At 62.1% G+C, this 12,388-nt stretch overlaps 1 protein-coding gene across 3 annotated transcripts in view; it reads right to left on the bottom strand.

The window, feature by feature from the left end:
* Positions 1-160: 160 nt before the first annotated feature.
* LOC111143824 (SREBF chaperone) overlaps positions 161-12,388 on the bottom strand; it is a 67,961-nt gene continuing 55,733 nt past the window's right edge. For 2 of the 3 annotated variants that reach the window (XM_022497744.1, XM_022497745.1), the window contains exons 5-23: positions 11,594-11,814; positions 11,321-11,426; positions 10,467-10,639; positions 9,941-10,067; positions 8,437-8,549; positions 7,371-7,465; positions 6,089-6,187; positions 5,731-5,949; positions 4,551-4,927; positions 3,830-4,018; positions 3,550-3,751; positions 3,346-3,461; positions 2,660-3,182; positions 2,481-2,566; positions 1,507-1,589; positions 1,224-1,390; positions 983-1,063; positions 590-796; positions 161-509 (exon numbers count right to left, since the gene is read on the bottom strand). In XM_022497744.1, the coding sequence (XP_022353452.1) occupies positions 264-509; positions 590-796; positions 983-1,063; positions 1,224-1,390; positions 1,507-1,589; positions 2,481-2,566; positions 2,660-3,182; positions 3,346-3,461; positions 3,550-3,751; positions 3,830-4,018; positions 4,551-4,927; positions 5,731-5,949; positions 6,089-6,187; positions 7,371-7,465; positions 8,437-8,549; positions 9,941-10,067; positions 10,467-10,639; positions 11,321-11,426; positions 11,594-11,814 (3,430 nt within the window). In that variant the 3' untranslated portion in view covers positions 161-263. The remainder of the gene's footprint in view (positions 510-589; positions 797-982; positions 1,064-1,223; positions 1,391-1,506; positions 1,590-2,480; positions 2,567-2,659; positions 3,183-3,345; positions 3,462-3,549; positions 3,752-3,829; positions 4,019-4,550; positions 4,928-5,730; positions 5,950-6,088; positions 6,188-7,370; positions 7,466-8,436; positions 8,550-9,940; positions 10,068-10,466; positions 10,640-11,320; positions 11,427-11,593; positions 11,815-12,388) is intronic. The other variant, XM_022497747.1, reaches the window with a different exon arrangement.

Genomic DNA, 12,388 nt, shown 5'->3' on the forward strand with positions numbered 1-12,388 from the left:
CTTCCGCACCTCTGAAGGGTGAAGGAGGCAGGCCCAGAGCCGCCCCTGTGCACCATGGAGGGCTCGTGTTGGGGTTCGGGCATGGAGGGAGTGAGGCAGGGGTACGGCAGCTCTAGGGGAAGATGCAAGTGGCTCGAAAGGTCCGTAGCAGATGGGATTAAAAAAAAAAAAAGTTTAATATTATTACAGTCACGAGGCAGGACAGGACAGTTCAGAGACCGCTTCTGAAGACTCAGCTGCGCACCGTCAGCTCCCACCCCTGCTCAGTCCAGCTTCTCCAGCACGGAGGGCACGTACACGAGGCTGAGCTCGCTGCCGAAGTTGCAGACAATGGCGGCATTGTCCAGCACCAGGATCTGGCGAGTGGGCTGGGCCTCACTGTTTTTCCCCAGGTAGACGGTCTGTAACAGATCCCCGTAGTTTAGGTCCCAAAAGGAGACACAGCCCTGGCCGCCAGTCACCAGCAGGTTGTCGGAGATGACCCCCAAGCTTGCACCACAGCCCAGGTCCTGGAGACAAAGAGCATCAGCTTAGTGCCTCGAATCCCTCCCTAAAATACCGAGAGTCCTGTGGCCCCACATCTGCCCACCTGCTGAATGGAGTAGAGCTTGATGCCGGTGCTCCGGTCCCAGATGCTGATGAGGTCATCCAGGCCACTACTGATGACACAGGAGGTGGTACAGGTGAGGGAGGTGACGTCCCCGCGGTGAGCGAACATGTGGCTAACCCGGCTGCCCGTCAGCACATCCCACAGGCAGATGGCCCCATCTTGTCCTCCACTGGCCAGCACCATGGTCTAGGGGAACAGGCCCAGGGCACCGGGTCACTGGGGGAACGCCTCTGTCCATGAGGGTATCCCAATGCCCTGGGGAGTGGGGGTTCCTCCCGTTCTGCTTCCCCAAAGGTTCTGGAGGCCAGCTGTCCCAAGTCTGAAACAAAGGCCATGGCTTGGTACCCAGTACCCGACCCGTGGCCCCCTCACCTGGTCAACGTACACCGCTGTGATGGCCCCCGAGTGGCCCTGCAGGGTGAAGAGGCAACACGAGTCCTCCAGACGGAACACCTGGGGCAGGGGTGGGCATCAGGTTCTGGTCTTGGGTGGTTTCCCAGTTCCATTTTTGGCCGGGAAATCCCTTCTCTGCCTCCTCTCCCTGGCTGACCCCAAAAGCTCGCCATCCCGGGCTAGGCCACCGCAGCCCCCACAAGACGGAGCCAACCCTCACTCTCAGCGTGTGGTCCTGGCTCCCGGTCACGAGTCGCCCGGCCGCGGCCTTCAGGGCTGTAATGGGTTTCTGGTGTGCACAGGGCACGGTGTGGGTGAGGCGACAGGCTACCGCGTCACTGCTGCTGTACACAGGGGATGCAGGGGAACTGCTCCGCCCTGGAGTCCCTGCAGACAGTGGCCCAAGTACGCGATCTCTGAGGAAACACCCTGCAGGCAGCCCCCGCACTCTGCACCCCTGCCCCCCCCGGCCGCAGACACGGGCCCAGCACAGGCCCTCTGACCTCGGAACTGCAGGGGGCTGAGGGCAGCGTGGGTCTCCAAGGAGAAGAAATCCAGCGAACCGTTGAGCCGGGCAGCCACAATCCTGGAAGAGAAGACCGGCTGCTGGGGGCGCTCCCTCAGAGCACCCGAGCCCCATGGCCACCGGACGGGTCAGCTCCGCTGGGCATAGGGGAGCGGCTGTAGGGACCATGGCTGAGAGGCAAGCACAGGTGCTGGGAAACCTGCTGAAGCCGGGGGACCCAGGCTGCAACTCTACTCTGCCTCTGTTTATCTGTGAAATGGGGACAACTACTGCCTCACAGGGTGGTCACGAGGGCACATGAGCTGACGTGTAAAGTGGCACCTGGAGAAAAGGTGAGACTGAGTTAAAAGCCCTCACAGCCTGAAGCTAAAGGAAGGGCTTCTGAGGGGTGAGACGGGCCCCAAGGGGACTGTGTGGGAGCCGCAGGAGGCATGTGGTCTCACCAAAGAAGAGCAGCTTTGATCTAAGCACCACCCACTGCACTCCCTTTTTCCACACCAAAAAAGAATTTCTTCCCTGCCCAGGAACTCCTAGGCAGAGACAGGGCATCTGCCCAGAGGTCCCACCGGCACAAGGCAGGGCCTGCCTACAAGGCCTGAACCAGAAAGCCACAGTAGGCCACAGCCTACGAAGGCAGGCGCAGGGGGAGCAGGAGGGCCAGGAGGAGAGCCCGTGGTCACCAGGAGCTCTGACGGCTGGGCAGACACCCTGGGGCCGGGGGCGGGAGAGAAGGAGCAGAGCAGGGAAGAATTTCCAAGTGTGGAGGAAATGAAAAACATGGCCAGGCTGGCGGGGAGGCTGTCGGCACTTCAGCTGTCACCCCCACTGTGGTGGCCTACCTGCTGCTGACAGGTGTGGGGCTGAGTACTGAGAAGAGCCATCAATGCCACAATGGGGAAGGGACCAGGAAGGGTACAGCTGGGGGTTGGCCAGGCTGGGCAGCACTCTCACCTCTTGTCCAGGAATACGAGGGCTGTGATGCCCGAGGACACCTCCTCGCTGCTGCAGCGCAGTGTGCCCTCAATGGCGTCCCACACCTGCAGGTCCAGAGGCCGTGAGCACCTGCCTGCCCCCAAAGCCCTAAGTGGACTGCCCTTCCCCCATCCCTCCATCCCCGGGCCCCGGCCCACCTCCAGGCGGCCGCTGCTCCGCCCCACCACGATAAGGCTGCCCTGCAGCTCCAGGCTCCAGATGGAGCCGTCTGCGCTGGGGGCCCAAGCCAGGGAAGGGGAGCCCTTCTCAGGAGAACAGCCCCCCTCGTCCTCAGGTGTCGGGGGCGACCCGGGCCCAGGGGAGGCCGGGCGCAGGGCTGGCGTGTGGCTGGGCGCCAGGCCGTCCTCCTGGTACACGTGCTGCACCAGGCGGCTGAAGTCGTAGCCCGGGCCCTCGCGAGCACGGCTGCAGCCCGCCCGGTGCCGGGGCTCAGGCTGCGTGGATTCCGAGAGCCTCGGCTGGGCCGAGAAGTTGGTGTCGATCAGGCAGGTGAGGTCTGGCTGGTCCCCGAAGAGGGCAGGCGGCTGGGGGCCCCGGGGCCGGTGCCGCAGGGGCGGGCTGTCCCCCGGCTCCTCCAGGCCCCCCTTCCCGCTGTCCGACAGCCGTTCCCAGCTCTCCTGCGCCTCGAACACGCTGCCAACGCCACTGTCGCGGCGCAGCCTGCCTCGGGCCAGGAGGACGGAGTGAGAATGGAGGGAAGATGGAATGAGGACCGAGTGGGGTGGGGGTGGGGCTGGGGGGAGGGGTGGGACCGGAGGGGGGGGCGGGGCCGGGGGGGGGGGGACGGGAGGGGGGCGGGGCCGGGGCGGGGGCAGGCACCTACCCCAGTCGCGGGATGCGCGTGAGGCAGTCCCCGGTCTGCGCGTCCCACACACACACGTGGCCCGCCAGGCAGCAGCTCACCAGCAGCATGCCGTCGCTGGCCAGACACTCGATGTCCTGCCGGGAGTCGGGGGGAGGGGGTATCAACACGTGGGGCCCGCCCCGGCCCCGCCTCCGCCCGCCCCGGCCCCGCCCGCCAGCTCACCATGAGGTGCCCGCGCAGCACCAGCGGTAAGATCTCCGTCTCGGGCGGCGCGTAGCCGTAGTCGTCGCAGGGCAGCTCCCCGCGCCGCCGCCGCCCAGGCCCGCTGCCGGGCTGCCCGTAGTTGCGCGGGCAGAGCACGCGGTAGAGGCAGAGCAGCAGCAGCACGAGCACCATGCCAGCCGCCAGGCCGAGCGCCGCCACCCTGCGTGGGCGGGAGCGTGGTCACGTGCGCCCCCATCCCTGCATCCCCTCCGCCGACCACCTCCCTGGGGAGCCTTACTTGTACAGGGTGATGTCGCCGTGGGCAGGCACCACCCCCGGTGCCCTGGGGCCAGCCTCCCAGAGCCCCCCCGGGCCCTGCCGCTGCGGGGGCCAGGCGCTGCGGCCGTCCTGAGGATGCCGCCCCTCCAGGGCCTCCCTGGGGTTCAGGCGCAGGGTGACCGGGATGACAGGCAGCAGGCTGATGTACCTGGGAGCCGGCGGGGTGGGGGGGGGTCAGCGCGGTGCCTGCGAAAGGGCCCCTCCCCACTTCCCACCAGGACTGGCTCAACGTGCTCCACTCTAAGCCCACTTTCTGGGGACAGGCTTCCCAGCACAGGGGGTGGGGGGCGGGGGGGGTGCAGAGCCAAGTCCCTCCCAGCCCAGCACCGACCCCAAACCCTGCTCTGTGATAGGCACCCAGCGCCCATATAGCCACCATTGCATGGGGGCCACCTCTGTCCCCCATCCGGGCGCAGAGTGGGTGACAGCCAGTGGGTTGATGTCATTCCGGCCGAGGGGCTGGCAGCAACCTGTGAGTTCCCAGGGTGGGACCCAGGGCCACTGTCTTGGGTTGTGGCTGCCTGGAGCATAGGTTCCTACCTCACAACCTTATGGGTGTTTCTTGGAAAGGAAACACCAAATTCAAAGCAATGAGTCTCCTGCCTGAGGGGGAAGGGATACTCTGGGGATGACGAGCTGACACCCGGTGGGAAGGCGCCAGCTGCCACAGCCCAGCTCACCTCTTGGCCAGTGTGATGTTGTAGTAGCTGAAGAGTGTAGGCCAGTGGCGGAAGGAGAGGGTCCTCCAAAGTTCCTCATCCTCAGGCCCCCAGGTTACCTCTGGGACAGGGCTGTCAGGGGCGCCCTCTGCTGGGCCCCCAGGCTCAGGCGGCTCTCCAGGCAACGTATGGTTCTCAGGTAGCTTAGGGGCATCCGGTGGGAAGATGGAGAAAGCAGGGTCGGGGTGGCTGGCGGGCAGGACGCCACTAGGCACAGGCATGGGAGTCAGGGCACCATCGCCCAGAGGGCTCTGCTCTGTCACCTGGGCAGCGAGGTACGTGCGCAGCCCTGCTGGGTCCGTGTACACCAGGATGCCAATCCAGACGACAGTGCCAGCCTGCAGGGGGGCCAATGGGTGCTCAGAGGGACCTCCGGGTGGCCCTGACCCCCAGCAGCCTTGGCCCTCATGCCAGAAGGAAACAGCGCGGGGACCTCAGGCCTGGGGGTGGGGAGAAGACGCAGGCCCCAACCTGTCCTCCCTTCTGCCTCACCAAGTCCTCCCACTACCACCTGGGCCAACTGTCATTGGATGGACCGAGTCCCCTTTTCATGATCAAGGTTTGGGTTTCCCACCCTAGAAATACAAACAGCACCCTTAGAACTTCCCCAAACCCCATCTAACAGCTGGGGCCAGAAAGCAGGCACCATTCCCATGGTCAGCATGGCGAGAGGGACCGGCTAACTGACCTGCTTCAGAGACGCCCATGGGTCCCCCAGTCCTCAGAGGGCCTCAGCCTTCTCCCTGCAGCTCCATGGGAGTGCCACTGCTGGCCAGTAGCCAGCCCTGCTCCTCTCCTTCCACGCAGCCCAACAAGTGAATGATTCTGGCCAGCATTTTCTGACGCCGGGCACTGTTCCATCCCAGAGCACCCCATCCACCAGGCTCCTGTCCTGAGTCCCTCTAAGGAGATGGTGACTCTTCTACCCGATGCTCCCGGGACTGCTTCTCTCAGGGATAGGCTTATCACCTCCGAAGCCACCAGGATCTGGGCAGGAGGGTATGGTGGGCAGCTTCCCAAAACCCGGCTTCCTGGGGCTGTGAGGGCCCGAGGAGCACCCCCCACCTCCCAAGGCAAAGCGCCGAAGTCCAGAGGGAACGGAGGGCTGGCCCTCAGAGGGCAGGGTGGGGGTGGCAGGTACCATGATGAGGCGCTGCGCCAGGCGGGTACGGGCCAGGAAGTAGATGACGCGCAGCCTCTTGGGGAGCCGCAGGTTTCGGAAGGAGGACGGTTGCAGCGTGATGGTGTGGGGTGTGGAGGGCCGCACAGCCAGCTGCCGCTCAAAGCGTGCTGGCCGCCCCACTGGTTTTGCTGGGGGCAGGCAGGCCTCTGGGGGCAGCCGCTTGTTCAGGTCTGCTAGCTGTGGGGGGCACAGTGGTCAGGGCTCGACCTTGCTGTCCAGAGGCAGCCCACGACCGAGATCTGCAGCGCTCTCACCCTGGGCCCCCCTGAGCATGGCCAGGAAGGTAGGTGGGGCAGGGCACAGCACACTCTCCTACCTCCATCCGGCGGATATCAATGGAAAGGACAGTGGTGAAAAACAGCATCTGAAGGAAGAAGTCTGACACCAGGCCCACAACGGCGAAGAGACAGAACTCCTGGAATTAGAGCAGTTGAGGGAACACGATGACATCATGGTGCAGACCCTGAGAAGCAGCTCCCTGCCTGCAGGCACCTCAGAATCTGTAGGGCAGTGGCGGGCAGAGCCCAGCCAAGAGATAAAGAGATGCTGCTGTGTTCTGACTCTGGGAGTGGCCGAGGAGCAAGCGGCAGTGCCAGCCGCTCCCTCCCTCCCTCCCTCCCTCCCCACCAGGGGGCAGCAGAGACACTCTCCCCCCACTGCCCCAAGAAGGTGGAAAGGGTAGGTGCTCTCCCTATACCTTCCAACCCCCCAGAGAGGAAGGCCTGATCCAACCTGAAAAGCTCTGAGCCCCAACATCCCGCTCCCCCAAAAGGCCTCCCCCACAGACTCTTTGGCCCTGCTGAAGTTCTATGACCAATGCCTACATAGAGCCCAGGCCTGACCCAATGTCAGGACTCCCAGAAAGCTTCCTTGCCAGTGACTGCACAGTACCAAAGGAGGGAGAGAGGGCAGGAGGGAATTATTTCTGCCCTGAAATGGAATATGGGTAGTGCCTCTGCTCTCCAAGTTCTGTCCATAGACAGAATCTGCTCAGATTTCAGTTTTCCTTCCCTGCCCTTCACATCTGGGGTAAGATAAAGGACCCAGCTCATGGTGGCACAGTGCTCATGGCAGCTCTAATGTCCCAAGATGGCACTGTGTCCTGTAGATGCCCTCTGGGTCACCCTATGTTCTCTGCTCACACCATAACTCAGCAGCCCTACCAGCTCTGGGGGACGGACAGGGAGGACAAGCTGCACGGCTCCCTTCCTGCAACCCCTCAAGTCAAGTCTGCGCTCCGACTCGGCGTAGGTCCCCCTCCACCTGCTCGCAGCCCCACAGCTGCGTGGGGGCACTTGGCCAAGAACAGGAGCCACTCGGAGCAGTGGGTGGTGGCCCTCCTATGGTGGGGGGGGGTTTGTGCCTGGAGATTGCAGAAGGGGGTTCGTGCTAAGCCCAGGAAGGAGGAGAGGACCAGTGCAACACAGGGCTTCTGCTTGAGAAATGAGAAACAGGTCTGACTGGAACTGGGTAGAACTTCTGAACCAGGCCTGCCAGGAGCACTCTGTGCATGGAACGGCATCTGGGCAGCAGAGGTCCCAAGGCCAGGGCGTCTGTGCTGAGGGGTACCCCCGCACGGGCAGGCCTTGGGGTCTTACCTGGATGGCGGGCACCAGGGTAAAGTAGCCAATGAGGATGATGCCCAGCTCCGTGGCCATGTTCTTCATGATGGACCAGCTCTCGCTGCTAAGGCCTGCAGGGGACAACAGGGCCATGGGGCCAGCACACGGGCAGGGTGCCCAGCCTTCTGAGGCAGCCATTCCACCACAGTGGCCCAGTGCTCAGGACTCTCCCAGTGCCCAGGCTCCAGGTGCTGCCAGCACTGCACGGCTGCCGCCGGGAAGGGGCTAGAGAGTACCGGGGAGAGCTACGGCCGCCATCAGACGAAGGGAGAAGCAGGGTGCTGAGATGAGCCAATCCAAGAGGAAAGCCGAGTGCCGCCCACTCTGGCACACCCATGTACTATACTGTCTGGTCCGCAAGGGCCCGGCCACAGCCGGTGGAAGGCCCAAGCGACGCAAGTGCTGGCTGTGTTCTTCCTCCAGCCCCTGCCCCCACAGCAAGCCCCTGCTGGGTAAGGGGCCACGTCCCCTCACATCCTCAGAGCTCCCCATCTAGCACAGGGCCTGGCCTCTCACAGCAGCTCACAAAGGCTTCGAATGAATGAACAGCCTGCCCTTGGCCCCATTCCCACAGACTGGGGGTTCCGCAGAGGAAGTGCAAGAGTTCAGACGTCCAGGTCTAGGCTCTCTGCCCACTTTCCTCAGAATCCTGACCCCCAGCTCCTGGCACTGAGTCCCAAGGGCCTCTCGCGGCAGCGGCGGAGGTGGTGTCTCCGCAGTGACCCGCCGCAGGAGCCTGCGCCTGGTGCGGCAGAGTGAGGCAGGAAGAGGAAGCACCGGGTGCCAGTCTGGACAGAGCGCCACGGCACACATGGGCCCTGCTGTGTTCTGACGGACACATGAGCCAGCACAAAGTCCAGTCCAGCAGTTCCATGGTTCCTCAGGGCACATGCTAGCAAGCCCCCAGGGCCCAGCAGTCCACACGACGGCACACTGGAGGTCAGAGCAAGGGCGACCCATGGGGCCCCCGTCTCCTCCACAGCAGGAAGCGCAGCACAGAAGGCCCCCCCCCCAGCCCCCCCCCCATGGCCAGATGTGTTACCTTGGGCAATGCGCAGCTTCACCTCCAGGTCCACTGGGGTCGAGACCACAGACTTGGTGAGCACCAACACGTTCTCTAACCCAATAACCACCACAAGGTAAGGGAAAATCTCGCTGGGGACAGAGAGGGAGAGAGTGAGGACAGTGCTGAGGAGGGCCCCCAGCACATGCTGCTTCTCCACAGGCTTGGGCCCTGGGAAGGCTGTGGGGTTTGCAGCCTCTAGCGGGAGGCTGCTGAGTGACTTCCAGAAGTACAGGGCACAAGCCCCAGCCCCTCTGCCGCGCCACACAGGCCTTTGCCTGCGCAGCTCTCGGCTTTCAGGCAGGCCTGGAAGCCCGGCCGGGGGTCAGCAAGCATCCTGGCCTCCATCTACGCAGCACACGGCGGCTGCCAGAGCGCCACTCTCCCTGTCCCTCCCATACCGGACTTCGCTGGCCAGAGCAAAGGGCGGGGAGCACCGCAGCCAGCCCTCATCACCTCTGCAGAAGCTATCTGGAGAACTACCTGCTCTCCGGGAGCTGAGGCTCAGACTGCTGGTGAGAACTGTGAGGGACAGGTCACCCCAGCTGAGCGGTACCCGCCGGGACCCCTGCTGTGGGGCCGTGGAACCCAGGGCTCTGAGGAGGGCACAGCAGCCACGGGGAATGGGGTGTCAGCCCCGTCAGGTTCAGAAAAGGAAGCAAGTGTTCCACGAGCAAGGAAAGCAACAGAAAGCACAATATCGCTGCGCCCACAACCAGCCCAAGCAGCCCCAGTAAGGGAAGAGCCAGGCAGTCAGTGGCCACTAAAGGATGGGCGGGGGCCGGGGGAGTCTAAAGACTGAAGACAAACACGGGACAGGGCTTCCAGCCCCAGAGCTGGAGAGAAATGGCAAGAGAAAGCACAGGTCAATGGAAAGGTGGCAAATTAGACTGTGCTTGTGTCTTTTAAAAACTCTGAAATGGGGGCGCCTGGGTGGCTCAGTGGGTTAAGGCCTCTGGCTTCAGCTTAGGTCATGATCCTGGGGTCCTGGGATCGAGCCCCGCATCGGGCTCTCTGCTCCGTGGGGAGCCTGCTTCCCTTCCTCTCTCTCTGCCTGCCTTTCTGCCTACTTGTGATCTCTGTCAAAATAAATAAATAAAGTCTTAAAAAAAAAAACTCTGAAATGACCTATTTTGTTAGTAATTGAATGTTTTAGTAGTGAAAAAGGGAAGAAATGTACCTTTCTTAACCTCCTACCCATCTGTGCCCTAAACCAATAGGGAGCGGTATGCATGTGGACATATACTGAACACACACATGTCCACATCGCTTATACACACGTGCAAAAACACACTTATATATACATATACGAATACCTACCCCACATACACGCCCGTACCTGCGTATGTGTTATATGTATATATAGATACACTGTACGTACATGAGTGTGAATACAAAGTATGGGGTAACAGCAAGCATCCAGTCTCGGGCAAGCCCAGAGGCTCTCTGGCCTGAAGCTCAGGGGAGCCCGGTGGGGACCTACCCGCCATTGAGGGTGGGTGTCAGGCCGAAGAGTGTGCAGAGCCCCACGGACATAAGCAGCGAGCTGAGCACTGTGACCACGGCAGCCAGGGCCAGCCCCCACTTGGACTTGACCATGTCGATCTTGCCTGGAAGGCAGAGAGGGCACCTCAGGGCAGCGTTTCCCCCAGACCCTGACCCACCCGGGGCCCTTCTGGACTTATCTCCTAGGAGCAGAGTGTGCCTGACCTCTGAGGAAGCGGAGGCCCCTAGTTTAACCCAAGAAAAGAACAGCCACACATACTTCCCAGTCTGAGAAATGGTGTGTCTTGGGAGCCCTAACCCAGGCAGGGTCTTCTCCTGAGAAGCCAGAGAAGGCCCAGAACCACCCAAGCCCGAGACTCCACCAGAGGAGGAAGCCCTGGCGTTTGTGACCGCTGGGCATGTGTGACCTCTCTGCCCAAGCCACCTTCAGAGCAGGGAAGCAGGTGGCCTGGAATGCCCGCTTAGCTTGGAGAAAGCCCCCCGCCTCGGCGCTGTGCACCTACGTGTGGAGAAGTAGATGTAGGCGAACAAGATGATGTAGGTGGTCACGAGGGGGATGAGCTCGGCGATGCCGATCTCCTCCTTGAAGTGCACATGGACCAGGCTCTCCGCCCGCAGGCTGCAGTTGGGGCTGGGGTGCAGCAGCATCAGGCGGGCTCGCAGGCTGCCCAGGAACCTGCTCGTGGGTGGGGGCGGGGGGTGTGAGGGGACAGACTGTCCCTCTTGGGCCCGGGGCAGAGACCGTCCCTGGCAGGAAGGCCCATCGGGCCTGCCCTCCTCCCCATGCTGGAGGGAGCTTCTCTGCGGTGTCTGAGCTTCCCCCCAGTCTCCAAGCAGCCTTGGAAGAATGACAAAGCTGTCTCAGGAGCTCCTCCAGCTCCTTCCTGAACACTCCTTTGCTGACCTCTCACAGCACTCTGAGTGCCCAAGGCCCAGACAGCCGATCGACTGGAGGCCTCTCCAGTGCTCTCTCCCTGGGTAGGGAGCTGCCTGCGGCCCTTTGCTGGGAAGGCCTGAGGCCACATCGGGCTCAAGAGTCACCAGCTAGGGACACCTACCAGAGTGGAAGCACCAGGACAATGAATTTGCCTGAGTCCCTTCTTCTTTTTCTTTATTTTTTAATTCAATTATCCAATGTATAGTTAGTGCCTTATTCTTAACCAGGCGTCAGATCATCCCTGCTCAAATGTGGAAACACAGCCTCCTTCAGTCTAAGGGAGATAAACATTTCAACAGGACGCTTGAAAACTCCAAGTTCCAGGGGGCATTCTGGACACCCTAAACCAGAACAGGGACTAGTCAAAGTCTCATGCCATTCCACAGCCCAGCCAGGAGCCCCGAGCGCCGCCGGCCTTACTTGGCATGGTAGCGCCGGAAGACCAGGGTGATGGTGTACGAGACCATCCTCTTCCTGGTGTAGAGGCCCACCCCGCTGTACTTCCCGGGAACACCAAACAGCAAGTCTGCAGACAGAAAGCATCAGGTACTGACATAGGAAGACAGCCACTGTAGGGCCGCCAAGGACCCCTCCCTACCTCCACCCCAAAAAACATGCGGTAACCCCTGATCTGCCAGAGCGCCCATCACAGAGGACACGGTGACCAACCTAGGCAACCTGCCCTGGAGGTACCTTTGAGCGTGGCTGAAGTCTGTAGGGTTTTGGGCTCATGCTGGTGGATGGTCCCAATGATGTCAGGATCAGCATGGAAGCGTTCCCGGTCATTCTGCCAGAAGTTCCCAGGGGACAGCAGCAGGCATCCATGCTCCGGAAGGAGGTTCCGGAGCTTCCTGAGGCCTGGCAGCAGGTCAGTTACCTGCAGGCACACCTCCTCCAGGCCCCTCGTCCCGGAACTGTGCAGGAGAGAGCACAAGGCACCTGCTGTGTCCGTGAGCACAGGGCAGGCGCACTGCACTGATGGGGAGCCCCTGTCCTCAGGTTCCCAGATGCCTAAGGATTAGGACAGCGGGGTGGGGGAGTTCTTCCAGGTGGTCAACAACCAAACCATGTGGTTGATGGACCTTCACAGTACACGTGAGGCCCCAAGCCTCTCTGAGAAGTGCGTTCTGGAAGCAGACACTACCTCTCACGCACTAAGACACCTCAGGCAATTCAGTGGGCAGCTAGGGCAAAAATGAGGAGCTTCGTTTCAGTCACCAAAATGTGTGCCAAAGCCCTTAGCTAACTAAAATCCCAGAGGGGGAGGCAGCCTGTGAAGCCAGCACACCCCAGAGACCGGGGGGCTGGGTGGCACCACCTGTGGGGCCTCAGAAGCAATCCGTTGCTTTGGGGGGGCAGGGGGGCGCCTCTTCTCAGCCCAACCACCACCAAGTCCATGCCTCAGGGGCGCCAGGCAGCCAACCAGCTGAGGTGTGAGGCGAGCCTGGCACAGGGTCAGCGCTCATGACACCTACTCCATCTGAGACC

The sequence above is a fragment of the Enhydra lutris genome, unplaced genomic scaffold (genome assembly GCF_002288905.1).
Source record: "Enhydra lutris kenyoni isolate GAN:26980312 unplaced genomic scaffold, ASM228890v2 scaffoldscaffold10, whole genome shotgun sequence".
NCBI classification, from domain to species: Eukaryota; Metazoa; Chordata; class Mammalia; order Carnivora; family Mustelidae; genus Enhydra; species Enhydra lutris.